At 34.4% G+C, this 20299-nt stretch overlaps 1 protein-coding gene across 1 annotated transcript in view; it reads right to left on the bottom strand.

The window, feature by feature from the left end:
• LOC150108857 (WSCD family member CG9164-like) overlaps positions 1-20299 on the bottom strand; it is a 35167-nt gene that overhangs the window by 7593 nt on the left and 7275 nt on the right. The window contains exon 2 of the mRNA XM_090414407.1: positions 12959-13204. Within this exon, the coding sequence (XP_090270533.1) occupies positions 12959-13204 (246 nt within the window). The remainder of the gene's footprint in view (positions 1-12958; positions 13205-20299) is intronic.

Raw genomic sequence — 20299 nt, 5'->3', positions numbered from 1 at the left:
ATATAACTACGTGTTTTAGCCAAGAAATGAAGGACTTCATATTTTTACCTGAGTAAAGCAAACGAATGTTTGAGCTGACACTCTTATGCACCAGCCACGTCGATCATTCACCATTGGAACCCTTCCCACTCGATTATTCACTAAAATACTATTTCCATAACCAAGCTGAAACCGGTATAATTCTTTCCTTAGAATAATGATTCTGATTCTAGCATATGAACACGGTAAATGTTTAGCTTTAGGCAATGTCGCCCGAGGTGCCGGGACTTGAGGGATCCAAGCTTACAACGTCACAATTCAAAAGTATCTTCGATTGCCGTAAAAAGATTTTAGAGTGAATTATGTGTGTGTGATGATTCTCGACCAGGCGTTATTTTTATGTGACTCTTATCCACAGAAGTTTGAGAAAGTATAGTGCATTTTCACCATCTGTGGGCAAAGGAGGTTTTTTTTAATTTATTTTTTATAATTTTTCTCTTTTTTGTTTTTTTTGTACTTTTAAATTCAGTTTACCTGATCCGGAAATGCTGCTTCAGTGATCTCACACCAGGAGATGAAATTCATCAACCACGTAAAGGCAATCACATAAATCCACGACCTTTGACAGTGAAAGCAGGAAAAAGTTTAAATATTAACATAATCAAAACAAAATTTATGACACACAGATCGAAATGAAGTAAAATTGACAGAGAATACTATTTGAATTATGTATTACTATCTTAAACAGTTAGTTAGCTTTATGGAAAAACAAAAGAAATAAACAGAAGAATCACGCTAGGAAACCATTTAGCATTTTGGTAGTATAAAATTATCTGCTAATTGGAGATTTACCTGCATACGTTTGGAAAAAAAACAGAAGCTATTTAACATGTGCATCATTCTAGTGTTTACAGATGGAAGCGAGACATGAGAAACGCCTAAATATCAGGAAGACAAGCTGCGAGTGGTAAATCATATAATTTTTGCAATGGCTTGGAGTATAGGATACTATTAAGTATGTGAACAAGTAAATAGAGGTGGGCTTGTCCTATTAACAGATGAAACAAGTACAAAAATAAACATTCAGTGAATACCAAGAGAAGAAAAGGACGCCAAAAAACAGGAGGGAGGAGTGATCGACAAACTTTTAATATAAAATGGGTGACATTAGCTCAGAACAGAGATAATTGAAAATTTATGGTTGAGCTAAGTATATGTGACTACTAAAAATGCATGACCGAAAACTGGAGCGCCGGAATAAACACTCCACAGCCAGAGTCTGAGACCAACTTAATGCTGAAAAAACTAAGAGTGGGTGAACTAACTGGGCTGCTTGGCCGAATGGTTAGCGTATTCGCTCTCCAGCCAATGGATGTTTGAGAATGTTAGGTGAAAAATTAATTTCATTGCCCCGTGTGTGACCACTGCCCTTTACTTGGAGGCCTGAAATGGCTTAAAAAAATTCAATGTTTGGTCTCTTGAGAAGGGTTTCCGAACCAGATAAAAAATTAATAATAATAAAAAAGCCTTAGCCCAACCACAATACACAGTGAGGCTCTTTTCTGAGTGCTTTCAATTCTTTCGACATCCATTAAAAACCTACAGTAGATGAGTAAAGTTGAAAGCCATAATCCAATATTTGCTTATACATTACATACAGCAGTTATAATTTACTTTCTCCTACAAGAAGTTTTTAATTAAATCTACAATATTTTGCATTTACCAGTTTGATTCCGAACTCGTAACTATTTCTAAAGACAGTCTCTTCAAACTTATATCCATCTAAAATTTTTTTATTACTAAATGGTTATACTTGCCTTTGTTCAGATTGAATTTTAAAATCCATTTCCCTGCCCACTTTTCCCTTCTTTTAAGGACATCATGAAAAGAACTCAAGTCATTTGAACAAATAACTGCTCTGCCATCTTATCAGCAAAAAGAAATCTTACTCTTGATATTTGAATCTAAACGCTTTATGCATATAATATGACAAACGTAATTGAAAACTGAAAAAGAAAAGTAAAAGAGATGGTAGTCTGGTAGGTACTAATAATTTTAATAGTAGCAAATATAGTATGAGAGAAGATATGAAAGATCTCTTGGAAGAAGCGAGAAAGAAATGTGAGAGAGTAAAGATTGTAGGATTACTACCCAGATATGACAGTATTCAGTTAAGAAGGAGGGCGATGATAGCAAATGATTTCACGTGCAGGCTGTGTAGAAGAAATGGATGCGAGTTTTTAGATGTGTGGAGTAAGTTTGATGGCAGAAAAGACTTGTATAAGAAGGATGGCCTACACTTCAATTCATTTGGCATCAGAAGCCTGGAGAAATTATTTCTTGGTATGGACCCAATGCAGAGAGTCAGGGAAACCAGATCATCAAGAGAGGAATGGGAAAATGTGTGTGAAAGTTCAGCTATGGCATGCAAACATGATAAAGATATGAATGTCTTCAAACATAATTATGTATGTGGCTAAAGGATGGGAAAATATGCTTTCGGTTCGGAGCTTTTAAGTATGTCTGGGTAGGGAAAAGAGAAAATTCTAGAACAACACCAAATAGATTGCATATCTAATTATAAGAATAGGCTAGGTGGTAATTTATTATGTCTATACACAAATACCAGGAGCTTAGTATTAACTGTATGTTTCTTCTTTTAAAGAGTAGTATCCCATCTCTAACTCTGAAAAATGGAGTATCCCGTCCCTAATAATCTAACTTATTAGAAGACTCCCTTTCAAAACACTTCCTACTGTCGTCTACCAACCAATTTCAAACACACCTCATCAGGTAATTAATTATCAGTACCTATTTGCACATTTTAATCAGTAGGTTCTTACATGGAACACCTGTCAGAGGGTTTGCTGAAATCCAAATAAAATCGCACCATAGTCATTACCATGGTTTCTGACATGTTCTGGATGAAAATTTTCTTCTTTAAAATTGAGCAATCGTAGGCATATTTGATAGGGCTTTTTTACATTCCATTATTTCTGGCAATATATCAGAAACAGAATGTTCTCATCCAAAAACCCTCGGCTCACATTACAACCTCCTCTCTTAGAATGCCCCCTAACGATGTTGAACGAAGGGAGCAAAAGACGAGCCATGCATTAATCTGTAGTTTTCTAAAAATATAGTTTTTCTAGTGCTTGTTTATTCTACTTGCAATCTCCATGATTCCAGGGTAGAAGAAATATTTTTATAGGTTCGATTATAGTCGCTGTTTTTTTTTTGGTTCAAGCCCTGTTGAATTCATGAAATAATTCACCTCTGAGACAGGCAAGCATGGTTGGTTTGTAGTAATGGTTAGAAATACAAGATGGCAAAATCATGCTCTTGTCCTCGTCTAAAAACTGTTGGTAGAAATGAATTCGACAATTATGACTAAGAGTCAGCAGCATGGCAAGGTTTTCAGAGACTTTGTCAGATTCATAGCTAAGCGTTTTTTATAGCGTGACAATTTTGATAATTGGCAAAACATTTTGCTACTCCCCCCCCTGGCAAGTACTACAATACCAAAGCATTAATACGTCACTGATAAGAGTGAAGACAAGTTGTCTGCTGATTTCCATAAGTTAGGGTTAAGAGTCCTGTCCATTCCCTTTGGTTAATGAAAGGGTTCGGAATTTATTTATTTGCAATTACATTACGCTCTGGATCGACAAATATTCTAACTTAAAAATGGCATTGAAATCAAAGAAGACTTTTCCCACTCTACATAACGAAACATCATCTCAACTTCATTACAACCAAACATTTGGGATGGTTGTAGGGGCCATCAGTTCGTTCATCAGGCATACGCTATTTAACGTATGCCCGGTAAACGCACATTATACTAATCGGATTGCCAATTTACTGGGATAAAAATCCCTGCTATCTCCAACTGACATCAGATTACGCATCTTCAGTTACAAAGCTCGAGGAATAATTTATACAGTCTTGAGTGAGTTTTCAGGATCAGCCCCTGAGATCGTGGCCAAGGATTGAACTCCACTGAGATGTGAACGTTCTAAATGTAGAACGTAGAACGAATTCGTGGGAGTTCTCAGTGTTAATTAGAAATTATTCAGTTAAGGATCAACCGTCGGCTAGTAATAAGACCAGTATGAGAAAAAAACGATAATTTCGTGAAAATACATACATTATGCAAATATTTTTGCAACTGCTAACGATGATGCTCACGTTACTACCCGTGAGCATTAGCGATAAAAAGATGAATCAAGAGTGACAACCGCTTTTCGTGAATATATGAAGGGAATAGCAAGCGCAATCATCAGAATGAAAATTGCTTGAATTTTATTGACAGGATGTTAACTAAATTCAAACTCCTTATTTCTTTCATTTCTGTTAAGTAATTGTTATGGTTGGCCAACGAAACAGAAATTATAATAGTATGTATTTGAAAATCTAGCTGATTGCATTCTTTTTTTAAATAATAGAGTTATAATTTTTTTTTCTCCAAATGTGACACTCACGAAAGACTGTAAACCTATAATGCATTAGTACCATTAGTACCATTAGCCCACTCATGGTACTAATGCATTAGTACCACTCATGGTACTAATGCATTAGTACCATGAGTGGGCTAAGAGGTTTTTTTTTTTTATGAAAAATGAAATACTTTTCAAAACTTTTGACATAATATGGCAACCCCTACTCTAAAGACTAAACATGGAACTATTTCAAGCAACTTCAGGCCTTCAAATACGTGGGGGAAGTGATCTCGCATTAGGCAACTAAATTCATACCCACCTAAAGATAATCACAAACATTCATGCGAACGCGGGATTCGAACCCGGAGTCTGTTCTTTGGAAAAGAGATACGTTAAACACTAAGCTAGCATTACGTACTAAATAATGCTGCTTTGCCAATTTGGATTTAATTCTTCTGTATATTTAAGTATACAGAAGACAAACTGATTCTTCTTAAATAATTAAAAAATACTTTCTATATCACTATTACAGTAATTTATAAGGGAAAAATTATTCCTTTAAAAGCCTCAAACAAGAATAAAATTAATACGGTTTTCATAAACAAATTTATTTAGAACTTATAAAAACCTCTTTAACAAGACAGTTTTATATTTCGGCATGTATGATTCTATAAGATTATTAGGGTACAAGTCCACGCCGCACAGAAGTCTCGAGCTAATATTGGTAATGAGTAAGTACAGAACAATGGAGATTGTTCAAACAAAACGAATGCCTTAGCAATGGAAGAACACTTAACCCTCTCTAATAAGAAATGAGATATTTTTTGCTAATTTATTGAACACATCTAAATGCATTTTCGAGAACCACAATTATCGACAAATATTATTTATTACGATTATTTTCAATGAAAATAATTCTCGGGTTAATTTCGTAAGATTTTCTAAGGTCAAAATTTGGGCGTATGCCTTTGGCAAAATGCCTTTCTGAAATCACTTCAGATAACCAGGAAATCAACGTTCACCGAAAAGAAAAAAGTGGTTTGCTATGAATGATTGATTCTCGATAAGAGTTTTCTACAATATTTTTGAAAAATAAATTCGGTATGTTGCTTTCAATCTATGTGCATTGTGAATGATTAATGAATGCTTTCATTAACGAAAAATCGATTAATTTCAAAAATTCTTTCGCATCTTAAATTAAGAAATTATTTTTCTAATGGCACTGAACAAGTCCTTACTGTCTTAAAGGTAATTTGCTTATGAACGGTGAATGGTTTCAAGGGAATAATTATTATAGTATCAAGTTTATAATATTGAAGTTTAAAGAATGTATCATTCTGAATGAAATTAATGGAACAAAACTGGTTACTGGCGTATTATGCAGATGGTTTTTGTTGGTTCTGGTCAACTTTCATATTCTGGGAATGCAACCATTCCTTCAGACACGTGCCAGAAATAGTACGAGTTCTACGTTAAGTTTTCTTGAGAGAAATTTCCTCCGAAGTTGGATTTTATTCAACTTCGGAGGAAAAACTCTACTCAAGCCCTAGAGAAAGTTCTAGTCGGTTACTGAATTGAACCTACAAGCCTTTCTTTCGAAAGGTGTGGCGTTAGGGAAACAAATGCTGTTTATTTGTTTGATTGAACAGAACACAATTGAGGGAACAGAAAGGCTTCAGAAGAGGAATTGGAACCATTAATTCTATCCTAGGAATTAGTGTCAATGGTATAAAATGCAACAATCTCAGATATGCTGATGATACCATTGTAATAGAGAAAACCGAAATAAATTAATCAAATTACTGCAGAAAAATTAATTGAAGAAGGTAAAGAATTTGGATTAGATATAAATGCAAAAAAGACCAAATTTATGAAAATCTCAAAAGAAAATAGAACCGAGCCAGAAATATTCATAAACAATATGAAAATTGAACATACAACAGAATATAAATATTTAGGCACCTACTTTGCTGCAGATGGAAAGCAAGATAAAGAAATAAAAATGAGAACAGCCATACCTAAAGATGCCTTCATGAAAAATAAAGATCTGCTCAGAAGTTCTGTGGGTATCGAGACAATGAAAAGAATGATAAGAATATTAGTGTGGCCAGTTTTCACCTATGGGAGTGAGACCTGGAAATTCAAGAAGGGAGTAAGACAACCGATAATGGCCTTTGAAATGTGTTGCTGTAGGAGAGCTCTGAAAATTTAATGGATAGAACATGTGACAAATACAGATGTCCTACAGAGAATGAGAACACAGAGATATTACAGGAAATGACCCAGAGAAAGATGAGATTTGCAGGACATGTACTGAGAGGTTCAGCAAGACAGAGGATACTAACAGTTTTAGAAGGAAAATTATGGGAAAAGGATCAAGAGGCAAAAAACGAAGGACATGGCTTGAAGTTATAAGATCATGGATCATGAAGTTATAAGATCACATGGCTATGCAGAAACAAAAAGGAAAGCCACCAACAGAGAGAACTGGAAGGACATGGTGCTGCACCCTCTCACTGAGGAAGCTACATGAAGAAGAAAATAAGAAACGGAATTTATAAACAGGCACATGTTACAGTTGGATAACAACTGTCCAAAATGGGATTGGTTCAAATGATGGTTTATTCTTATCCACACACACACACACACACACACACACACACACACACACACACACACACACACACACACACACAGCACTATGCATTCAAATAACACCTACTTGTTATTTGAATGCATCTTTACGAACTTATAAATAGCAGTCATATTACCCAGCTTATTTAATCAATATTTAAGGGTTTGTTAACATCTTTGTCTATTATTTGTTTCAATGATGCAGGCTTAGAATTGCAGAAAACAAATTAGAGAGAATTTCTCAATTCTCGTGTATATATACATATGCATGCGCGCACATATTATATTTATGAGGAAATGTGAAAGAAGAATTAGCGTTAGTCGTTTAAGCGGTACTAATTACATTACTAACCGCTATTAAAATTTTTATACAACTTCCATCCACGAAAGTTTATAAATCTATACTCCATTAGCCCGTGCATAAAGTTTTTTTTTATTATTTAAGTTATTTTTTTGTGTATTCTTTCACATAATCTGGAAATGCTGCTCTAGAGACCAAACACGAAACGTTTTCAAACCAGATCAGGCCTCGAACACGCAGGATAGTAGTCAGTCGCACGCTAGATGATGACATACATCTTCTACCTAAAGCTTGTGGATTGGAGTGAGGATGGTGGGGGGGGGATTACGCTATTCTCTAGGCACACCAGATCCGCAAAGACAGACAAACTGCATTAAGACTATTTTTATATTTACAAATATAACACAGAAGAAAGACGATCATTTTCTCAATGAATGTTAATAAAAACATTAATTTATTAAAAATTGTGATTCCAAATATGCTTTCAAACCCAATGAATCGAGGCAAAACAGAAAACAAGTACATCTTAGAAACGAATTCATTTGCTATAACTAAATAACGTAATTATTTCAATACAAATTCTTATTTTAAATGGAATTTTTCCTTTTTGTTTAAAGTTTCTTGATGACGGATTTTATGCTATATTTGATTTCGTAGATGCATAAGGTATTTTGCATGTACAGTATTACATTTCATAAAAGGATATAGTCGGGTTAATTGGTTTAAAGTCAAATCGAAGTTTTATTTGCTAAGAATGCATGCAATCTTAATGCAGTTGAGTTTTATACAAACGGACTTTCAAAAATCTAATTTTGACTCATAGTTCGTGATAGAGATCAGACTATTAACAAAGCCTACCAGCATTGCACAGACATGCGAAATTATTGAATCGAATAGAATCACCTGCACTTTATGGTTATGGGTGAAGACATTATTTAGCTAAGGCAACTAAGAACATGATGTCATTGTTTTTTCATGCTTGTTTATATTTATTAGTGAAGTTTGGTGAGTGAAATTCATTGCCTGAATACGTTGTAAATGCTAAAAAGTGTGAATTAATTCATGAAGCATTACTGACAGATACGTTACAATCAGGGCCGGATTAAGACCCATAGATTAAGGCCCTATATCTTAAAAGATTTTGGTGCCCCATATATACGTAATTCAAAATATAAACAATAATAAACCATAAAATAAATTTTTATTTTTCAAAATGAAACAAAAATAATATTTATTTTTATATACTTAAACTTTATTTAGATTTGAAACGTTTTCTCCTACTTTTTTTAATTGCGAAGTCTTTGACTAGATCCTCAAAATTAATCTTACGTAACACATCTGCTTCTATACTTATTAGAGATAAGACATTCAACCTGGCTTGTTACATAGTTGTTCTGATGGGATTTTTAATATACTTCAACTGAGAAAATGAACGCTCAGCTGAGAAATTTGTGACCATTAATGTTAAAAATATACGAAAGGCAATGTCTACATTTGGAAAGGCACACTCAATATTGTCTTCTACAATTATTTTATAAAGTTCAGCATGACTGAAACTTGTTTTTACATTTTTCGTTGCACAGAACTTATGGCGCACATATGAGTGAAACTGTTATAGCTCAGCTGAGAAATTAGTGTTCAAGTCCTCTGGGTAAGCGTCAATCAGCTTTTGACAACAATGAGAATACTTTTCAATTTCAGTAGATGATGAAGGAAGTAGCATTATATGGCACATCACTTAGAAAAGAAAATCTCTCTGATATTTATTTGTACATCTCTCCTCATCTCAGTTTCAAGTTTGTCAACACTTGTGTAAAAGGTGGTGATACGAAATTTATCTCGGGCATTCAGATATACTTCTGGAGCATCTCCATCATTGGATACCTTCTTTCTGATACGTTTGCGAGTTTGAGCTGCATTGTAATCAACATCTGGTAGCATTTCCTTTGTAACTGCTTCATATCTTTCAAATTCATTTTGTGAAGTGCACAATTGGTCAGCTAATGATCCATACAGATTTCCACATGTTTTTAAGTTGACATCCTCATTCTGTAGAACTTGGCTTACTCTATGAAACGTCTGCAAAATCTCATCCCAAAAATTGAACATAAAAACGAATTCTAATCTTGCATCTTATTTGCAATATTATCTTCTTCTCTTCTAGTGTCTCCCTTTTGTGACTGGTCTTCGGCTATACAGTCTAACGCTTCTAAAATTTGAAGGAAAGATTTCAAAATTACTGCTGTTGCCATAGAATGTGCCTCCCATCTGGTATCAGAGAGGTATTTTAAGACATTTTCATTTCCAATACAACCTTTAAGAATTGTCCAACGGCTGGTTGAGGCTGAAAAAAAAAGGTATAGAGCAACCGCACTGCAAAGAAGAAATTAACCGCCTCTTGACAGCAGTCAACAGCACTTCGGTCTACCGAATTTAGTGAATGAGCTGCACAGGGCACATATATAGCAAACTTCTTTGTTTCTAAAATTTTTTGCTGCATACCCTTATAACGCCCAAACATGTTAGCAGCGTTGTCATAAGACTGACCCCTACGTTTTGAAAAGTTTGGTTGACAAACTTTACGTAAGTACTGCAACACCTGATTTGCCATTTCCTCACCGGTATGGCTTTTAATTTTCAGAAAGGTTAAAAAGTGTTCAATAGGCTGTCCATCTTTTAAGTACCTAAGTACAACACTTAACTGGTCGATATGTGACAGATCTGGTGTTGAATCAACTGACAAACTAAAATAACCAGAAGATTTTACTTCATCGACAATAAGCATGTGGCCCTTTTGAGCCATCAGTTAAATGAGTTCCTCACAGGTGGCTTTGGACAGATAAGAAGGATTTCCTTTGCCACAATTTCCATATTTCGCAATGTTACCTGCTAAAAATGGATCAAACTGACTTATGAGCTCAAGCACTCATAAAAAGTTCCCATTTTGCAATGATCCTAATCTTTCTTCTGTTCCTCGAAAAGCCAAGCCACGTTCAGCTAACGTACGAATAACAGCTATGACACGCCTCAGGACATGTTCCCAGTAATCACGCTCTTCCTGAATTTGTTTTTCCAACTGTTATCCCAACCCTACAGCTTGTCTGCGAGTTAAGTATGTTAGTATAGAGTCTCAGTGAGTAGTGCTTTTTTCATGTTGATCAATTACAAGTATGTCGCCAGTCACTGAACCCTTCTCTTGTAACAAAATGTGAGAAATTTTTAGGAGCAAACAGTTTACAAACCAAACAATAAACTGATCCCGTTGATGGCGAATACAATAACCACTCTCTCTCTCTTGTATTCCTCACCATTGGCTTTTGTCCCAACAAAAAGTTTCTGCGAACAGTATCTTACTGGTTTGCCACTACTGAAATGTCGGTAAGACTTGTCAAATGGACCATTATGGTGTTGACAGTCACTGGGTCCACAAGCAGTCCAATAAGCCACGTCATCAGCAGAAAAATCAAGCCACAACCCTGGATCTTTTGCTATATTTACTTCATCTTTTGCAGACTGAATCATTTCATCACCATCACCATGGCCCACTAAACTTTCATTTTCAGCAATTATTTCAACCTCAGAATGTTTTGTAAAGCAACTTGCATTAACATTTGCAGATATCAAGAGAATTTACAGACAAAGTGACGTCAGTAGTGAGACATGTGCTAAATGAACCTGCTTGTGACAATTCCAACATCATCATATTTTGCTTTTGAAGTGATCAAAGTGGTATTTGTGTCCACTTCTGATGACGGAGATTGGCTCTGATCAGGAATTGGTATATAATGTTGTGGAAGGAATAAGAAAGAAATTAGTCGGAACACTAAATTAGCTGTATACAAGACTGTGTTCAAACCAATTTTAACTTATGGATCCGAGAGCTGGGTCAGAAGTAAAACACTTGACCAAAGACTAGAGACCGCAGATATGAGAGTCCTTAGAAAGATTAGAGGCGTGAACAGATGGCATCAATGGCAATATCATATTAAAAATGAGGATATTAGGAAAGAACTTGACATTGTCAGCATTCAGGAATGCGTTAGCAGAGCTAATCTCAGATGGTATGGTCACTTAAATAGAATGGGAGAGGAAAGATTAGCAAAACAAGTGTTCTCTGCCAGGTTGGCAGGAAAACGACCCAGAGGAAGACCAAGATATAGGTGGATTGATATGGTACAAAGTGCCTTAGACGATAGAAATATAAGATCTGATAATGTTGGAGTCTTGACAAGTAACAGACTGATTTGGAGGAAAATTGTAGATAGGAAGTTAGTAATGATGTAATTTTTTCATGTAGTACTGTCATATCCTGTACACCCCTTGAGGGTACATGGCAGGAATTTGATGATGATGATGATGATGTTGTGGAACTTGTGTGAAGAAATCAGTCAGCTTTGCAGTCTTGGAATCTAATTCCAAAGTCTATTTTTGTTTCTTTTTTGATAGTTTTCGCTTTTGTGCACCACTTAACTGAACACGTTTCATCTTGGTTCTTGGGATCTGTTAAATACAGAAATAAAAAGATTATTTGGTTGAATATTAGGTGGCAATCAACAAAGTTACACATATCACAGGCAAAATCATACGAACAATTTAATTTTCGGCTTACAGCTGAATCTTGTGCTTTCGTGCTTTAATTAACTCTTATTTTAACGGAGTCGCACTTCTACGACAGCTAGGTCTTTTACAGGAGGCTCAGAAACGCGCCTCGCGTTTCTGAGATTTGTGTGATTTTCACGTGATTTGTTCTATGTTTGCTTCTGGAGCCTTTTATAAGACATCATTCATTAAAACAAGACCTAAAACAGCCAGGAAAATAAAAAAATAAAATGGTTACGTTAATTATAAAAAATTACCTCATTTGACGCGATGGTAGTGCAAGAAAGCGTCGTGAGCGATAATACGGTGTAAACGAACCGTGATGCATGTGGTTAGAGTTTTATTAGGCCTTCTATACGTCATTATTTATTGAAACAAAGTAGGTAACAGTAAGAAAAGATAAAAACAATGAAAAACTAATTAAAAGTTAATTTAAATTAAATTCGTCATCCAACTAAAGCAGAAACTCTGTGGTGCCCCCGTTCCAGATGCCCTAAGCACGTGCTTATTTTGCTTACTGGTTAATCCAGCCCTGGTTACAAGCAGGGATAGACCGATCATGAGTTTTCTGATCTAGTGATATTACATTCTGATATAATAACTTCTTTTCAGACGAGTCTTTGATTCCAGGATTGTTCATTAATAATCAGTGCAACTATCAAATTATAGGTTATAGTTATTTGCTTATTATGAAAGTATGGTTTTTTAGATTTGGAAGGCGGTAGAGCACGTGACCAAATTGTGATCTGATCTTAAACTGAATACATGACTAGAACTGGAAAAGCAATTTAAGGTTTCTATTAAACGAATGCTTATGAGAAAATAACGACATCTTAAGTTAAAGATGATTAGATCATCATCTAAAATAAACAATTTTAAGTATTACTTAAAGGATTTCTTTTATTTTATTGCAAATCACTATTAAGTCATTCAATGACAGATCACGCGACGTTTAATATTTTTTTTTAATTAAAAAGACAAACAACCACCTACCCTTTCTACTCACCTCTTCCTTTATGGAACTTCTCTGGCGTGGCATGGCCCAGGTGTCCACCAGCTCGGCGATTAAATTCTGCAAGAAGAGCTCCGTATGGATCGCGAATTAACAGCACAGCTTGTTCAAATTTCCTCCTGACTGTCGCTCCCCACTCGTGCGTCTTGACCAACACGACCGAACCGTTGACCACGTTTTCTGCTGGAAATCCATTTTTCATCAAGGAATAATCTCGGTAGACGCTGCCTGTGAGAAGCCCTGAAGATTATTCAAGCCACTTATTAGAAAGAAAAATACACGAAAGGGTACAAAATTAATTTCGAGATATTTAAATTGTTTCTTTTTTAGATAAAATCACATCACAATACAGAAATACTTTTATTCTGTCATGAACCCATGAATGACTAATTTAAATACATTAGTCAGATTATCAAACGAAAAATTAATGAAAGCTGTACTGTAACAATAGAAATACATTCCTGTAAGAAATATGTTCCAATGTCTGCAGCATACTGCTTTTCTCTTGTGTACAATATCTACAAGTAAACTACTGAAATAGATTAACAATAAATTACTTCCAAATAACAATCGTCCTGATATCCATGTGATCTATAGCTTCGCTATTTTATTCAAGAAGTATTCTTACATGAAGCATTTAGGGAATGTCTTCAATAAAATACTGGCGGAGTGACATTTGAGAAAGAATATTATTTATTTAATTAATATTATTTATTAAGAATATCTATTATTTAATAAGAGCTTCAAATAGCTTTTAAGTTAATAGTTGAATTTAAAAGCGACTGCATGCTGTAAAATGGAAGAATAAACGATCCTAAAATGAAAAGGGTGGCTGTATTCGATTTAAGAGTAATATTTCATTAGCTAGTGAACAAAACTAATTGTATTTCAAAAGGAAGGTAATCATGGCTCTCTGTATTTCAAAGGGTGTTTACTGCTGTGTCAGTTGGTACGTTGGCTTTGTTATTTTGGGGATTTCAATCAAGAATACGTAATAACTTCTCTTAACTGAATACCCTTGGCGCCGTCCTGAATTGTTTTTAAAATTCATTATAAAATATTTAAATACTCTGTAAAAAATTTGTTGCTTCCTTTTTCAATGTATTTTATATTTTCTTCTGTATAAATTTAGCTCTAATTTATTTTATATTTCGGAAACCCAGGAAAGTCACCAGAATAGAAACAATTCTATTCTATCCCATTCCTGGGATTTTAAAGTATATTATTTGTCGAGTATCAAATATATTCCATTATGTCCTTATTCCAAGAATTTCATACCTTTCAAATAACCATTTTTGTCGGCTTATGAAAATATCAACTTTTATTCATTTTCATACAAGCAATACGATTTTGCACATACCATAACCAAATACGATACCTTTTCAAGCCACTTCATGCCTCACATAAGCAAGCCAATGGTGTCACATCGAGTTATGAAAATCGCCAAAAGACGTTCACAAGCATCCATACCATGGAATTCAAGATTCACTTGCATAGTCATGAAGACACTATCCATCCAGTTCACTAGGCGGGAATTTATGACCACAACTACACCAACGTCATCTACCGCCGACTGCCACCACTAGTATTTCCATAGACAATCTACAAACATCCATGCCCACGGCGGGATTCGAACCCGCAGCTTCTAGACTGGAGAGCGGACACGCTAACCACATTATATTTCACTATTCTAAATTTGGTAGACTACGTGCTGCGAGAAGCAGCCGTAAGTATCATTATTATGGTATTTTCTCAATTTCTACTAAAATCCAATTACTGTATGAAGTATTCCGTGGAAGAGCTGCGTTCCTAGATTTCGTAATTCAGTATTATTGAATGATACTCCGACTAATGAAATGACTAAAATAAGATTTGTTGCCGTACTTGATATTCGAATCCGTTTATATGATTATTTAAAGCCTGAAAAAGATTTCACAGGGCGCAAAGAGCCTTCGAGCTTGGTGATAAAAAGTTGGCTTAATCAAAACCCTTTCAAAAACGAAAGTTACAGTTCTTTGCTGATTTTTATTCCTGTACGTGGCTTAACTTCGGTTGCGAGTTGCTTATTGCCGTTTGCAGAACGGGAGGGCGCAACGGGGCAGAAGGGTCAGTAGCATTCATTCGCTATTTGCGGTGTGGAACACGGCACTTTGGAAGAGATGGAAATCGGTCTTAAAACAAGAAATAAACCAGGAACAATATTCTTCAAGAAACTTGCGGTACTGGCTGCAAGCATTGCTTTTTTTTTTCTTTTTTTTTTTAAATTCTACAGCAGGCTGATTGTATTACCATTTCATCTATTATTACTGACACGAATTCGCGTTCATACTAGTCACAGGATTTTTATGCTGCACCTAAAAACGTCATCCATAAAATTTATTCCTCAAGGAGATTTGTTAATTACGATATTCTAAAACATTATCTTGACATAGGAAAACATAATTTAAAAACGTATTAGAATACTTTATCCCTCAGAGATACATAATAAATTCGACTGTAGATATTGTGAGTCATTCGCAAACAAGTTAAAACAGAATAGGAAGTCGATTGTTACAAGTGAAACGGTGTTAAGAAAAAGTCCAGCATATGCTTTTAATCACCCTTTCTTATATAGACCCCGCAAGGGCTAATTTATGAATAGCGTGTAAATGTATGGGATGTTTTCAAAACAGTAGCGATACCTCGACAGATAACTCTCATTTGAAAATAATTCTGCTGCTGGCGAACGGCTCGAATACATTAACAAACGATGTATTTGACAGCCAGTTTTTATAATATATTCGATGAATATTCTTTAAATAAATAAGATTCGGTTTTAGGTACATTTTGACAAATACCTATTGGTGTTTTTGTTATTCTGCATTTTTGTTCTCTGCTCTAGCGGATATATAGAATTGAAGAAAGTTTAGAATCTTGTGAGATCGTTATCAACCACCCCAATCTAAACAATAATGGTGGTCTAAAAATCCCATACATATGGAAGGCATATATTCGTCCCACGAATCCTTCCTCTCTAAGAACAACTATAAACAGGACTGTAGAAAATCCAGGATCCTAAATCTAAAATAACAACTTTAATACTAAAAAATAGGACATCACTGTTAAAGAAAAAAATCTATAAGAAAGAATGTTTATTCATGTTGTAATTTATAATTTTTTTTTAAAATCAAAAATAACAATTGTAATAATAGAAATAGGATATCACTGTTACTGGAAGGAAAACCATCTGTAAGCAAGAATGTTTATTGATGTAACCATAAATTAAATCTAGCTTGATGTAATTTTTTTTTTTTTTTTCACTAGAGGTCATGCCAGTGAGTAGCATGTGATCAAATCATTGTTTCTCTAGCTTACGGTTTGAAATGTAACGCAGCTTGTCTTGTATATTTATGTATGCTCCAGATGATGAGCTTGATATGAAGATCGAAACGTTGGTATAATAAAATGAGTTATTTTAACACGGTTGTAGAATCCATAATTTAGAATCTACGATTTCTACTAAAATCTGTGCCGTTATCTCGATTTCGACTGGAGTATATTTATAATGGCATAATTAGGCAAAACGATGTAAACTATACGTTAATTATGCAAATGATCTGAGACAATCAAACGGATAAGTTTCGCAATGCATTTTTTTCAAGTGGCAATTTGATCATTAACCGCATTTGAACTTAAGTTTATTATTTTTTTTTTAAAAGACTGTTGCTTTTAGCATATGATTTCGCTTAACTGCAAATCGTTTTGCCACTGAGAATGGTCAGAAAGAATCTAAAATTGATGTCTCGTGAAATTTTAACAGAAACTCCTGAATGCCTTTTTGTTTAGGACGAAGCAACTAAGGCTATGAGGCAAGTGCATCATGTCTGCTAATGTGTTTTTCGGGAAGGTTTGCCTGTCTATAGGGATGAAGAATCTCATGCGAAGTTTCCAGGGAGGGGGACCTTCCACTTTCGTATGAGAAGGAACATTCTCATATGAAAGAACCGTTTAGAAAGGTTCTTTGCGTCATAGACAGGATCGAACCTAAGTCTTTCCATGTAAATTGCCATATGAATTGATATTGATGCAATATGCCAGGGAATGGAAGTGGCATGATGAAAGAAGTTTACTAATATAAGTTTTTTTACTTTTTTAAAATGTTTTAAAAAAGTTGTTTTTGTCATATATGTAGTGTATTAATTGTGGTGTTAATATACAAACGTGCACATTGTGGTGTTAATATACGAAGGTTCTCCCGGAAACTAAAGACACGTATAAAATCTGTGCCAATACAGTCGTGTTTTAGGGCAGACTCCTCCCTTCTGGTCTTTTGAAATTCATTTGGAACGTTGCCTGAAAATCCCATTTGGTGCAAGGAAAAATCTTATTTTTCAGATTTTGCATTCGAAGAAACATCACCGAAGATGTCGTGAATGATATTTTATAGCGTTAAGCTTTCTTAACAAGTAAATGCACACCTGGAAAGTGTTGCAGTATCCTTGCTGATTTTGATGATGATTGTGTGTTTACCTGTGCAAGTAATCCTACAGAAATTTTTTAAGGTGAAAGCTTCATTAAAAGGATTACATGAAAGAAGTAATTTATCTACAAAGATTATCATTTTCCCAATAAAATGGTAAAGATTTTTCTTTTTCTCAAAAAAAAAAAAAGACACAATTTACATCACCTGAAATTTGGGCGTGGCACAAATTGCAAAAATAACAGAATGTGATAGTGATTTTTTCTGAATTATGCAGTTTCAGCAACACTTGCATGACGCTCATGAAAAAGAAAACATTATTTGATCGATGAATGGATTGTCAAGGTCGCATTTCATGGTTGTTACGATCTTCTGGCTTTATTCAGCCGATATTTGTTTTATTTGAATCATGTGAAAGATTCAGTTTACATTTTTTATTCCCATCACAACAGGTGAAGAATATTTCAGTAGAGCCGAAACAATAAAACTATGGAATGCAGCGATATATCGTTTGTGTACGCCAAATCAAACACCTCAGCCATAAAAACCGAAGAAATCAATCTTTCAATGCGTTCAAACGCTGGAGGTTTAATGCTCAGCTAAACAAGCTCTTTGATAACGTGGGTATAAGCACACGTTACCCTTTCGGATGCGATTAATAAATTTATCATTTAAATATATGACATTCAAGCAATAATTTTTTTTTCCAGTTTCTTTTGGTATATGTAGATTCCTGCGAGTTTGTTCGTTTATGATTTTTGCAGCACTCTAAACAACTCTGTAGTATTAAGTAACCATCTTAATTAACTGCTGTTATATACTTTAATTAGGTATTTGTTATTGCATACTTAAAAAGTTTTGAATTATATTCAAATCAGTATCAGCAACTACGTGAGTGAAATCAGCCGCAATAAATGAGATAGCAATCTCATTTATTTAAATTAGTCTGGTGTTCGTGGAAAAATGTTAATTTTTCCACGTACACCAGAAAGATGTACGTGGAAAAATATTAATCATCAATTAATTTGTATTTTAATTGGTGCATTTCTAAATAAGAAACAGACCTTGAATCCCATTTTCAATAAACAATTTTACATTACCCTTATTAAGGTCATTTTGATTAGTGTTTATCATCCGGGCTGGCACAGCAATTGCAAAAAGGCAAATAAATACATAATATTCTTACAAATAAATCTTACAGAAATATTGTATTGTTAACATACCTGATGTTTAAGGATCAAAGTTTGATTATAATATTTAACTACGGTGACTGTACCAGTCAACCATGAGGCTTCTCTGTGCTACACCTGTCAGCTGTAATTACAATCAACACGAAGAAGTCTGTACTTGTGGCATATTCGGGAATTTTCTTGATATTTCCAAAGGAAAATCTAACTTAAGAAACTTGTTGTACTACTATCTACAACAAATCAATAAAAAAATAATAAATCCAAAGTGACAGTGATAAATCGATATATCGTCTATCACTTAAGACAGATCTACAGTGGATAGCCTCCCTTGTTTTTCTCAGATTACTGTTTTGAGGCATGAAGCATCCTTGTGAGGAGAACAAACTATTATCCGTATTTGTTGATTGTAGCCTATCTCTTATACTGTCTAAAACATTAATTCCATATGTCATAACTGCTATGATTGATAAAATGACTGCTTGAATCGAATTCTATTCGATTTAAAGTTTTTCGTTGAGAAATAAGGAAATGATCAGTGATCGCAATGAACACTGTTGTAAAGCATTAGAACTTGAAATCAAAGTCAGGTAAATGCATTTAAAATTTTGCAGCTGCTTCAAGTTAAGCTTATTCTAATTACTTTTAACATTTTATTAAACATTAATGACTCATAATTTTGAAGTAAAAAAAAAAAGACTTTTTTCCTTCTAGCCATACTAAAAATGTTGGCTTATAACAAATAAAATAACTAATTATACCACTATAAATGAGCGATTCAGTCGTTTTATCCTCCAAACATTTCTCCCCAATTTTAGGGTATATAGTAATTTCTCCAATATAGTTATGTCTTGTATTTTCGCATTCCTTTGGTTCAATTCAGCAGCTTCGCGAAATTGTCTTCCATCGGAACCTTTATCCTCCAACATTATCCATGTGTTTTTTTTTTAAATTATGTCACTATTTTGAACTACTTTTCTATCGATGGCCATTTATTTTTCGTTCCTCTGCTTACTTGTTTTTGTCTCAGTTGTTTGAGATTTGGAAATTGCATTCTGCGTTCAATATAAACCAGTTTTTCTAGATGATTTAATTTTCAGTTTTCTTCGTGTAGTGTGTTTTCCCATTCCATTTCAGATGCTCTGAAATAATACGAAAGCACCCATTCAATGCATTTATTTCTTGATCGTATATATCAATGACGCTTTCGTTGGATAGAGTTTCATGCCATTTGGGAATATTACTCAAATTTTTAGATCTGAATTTTAGTTTATATCGGACCAGGTTTGTAACAAAATTAGGTAAACTTGCATTATATTATCTTCGTCGATAAAGCTGGAAGGATTAAGTTTTGTAACGAGTAGACTTAAAAACAAAACGCAATATTGTTTGAAGACTGGTTCTGAAGACCTTATATATATATATAATTAATATTTAACTGACTAGAACCAGAGAAAGTATAACACAAACTTTAATAAATCACAACTAGTTTCATCGGTGTCCCGACTTCTTCAGGTGAGTAAGAAATAACATAAGACTTATTAAATAATAAGGTAAAAACATGGACTTTCCAACTTAATAAAAAGAAGAAAAATAGTAACAGTCATATTTGAATAGGTGATCTATTTCACTACGTCTTGAGGAACATAGACGTGACATCTCCTACAGTAGAACACGAGCGAGCGCCCT

The sequence above is a fragment of the Typopeltis vanoorti genome, chromosome 2 (assembly GCF_054136105.1).
Source record: "Typopeltis vanoorti isolate ZY-2024b chromosome 2, IOZ_Tvanoo_1.0, whole genome shotgun sequence".
NCBI classification, from domain to species: Eukaryota; Metazoa; Arthropoda; class Arachnida; order Uropygi; family Thelyphonidae; genus Typopeltis; species Typopeltis vanoorti.
This window is presented reverse-complemented; position numbering and strand designations above follow the sequence as displayed.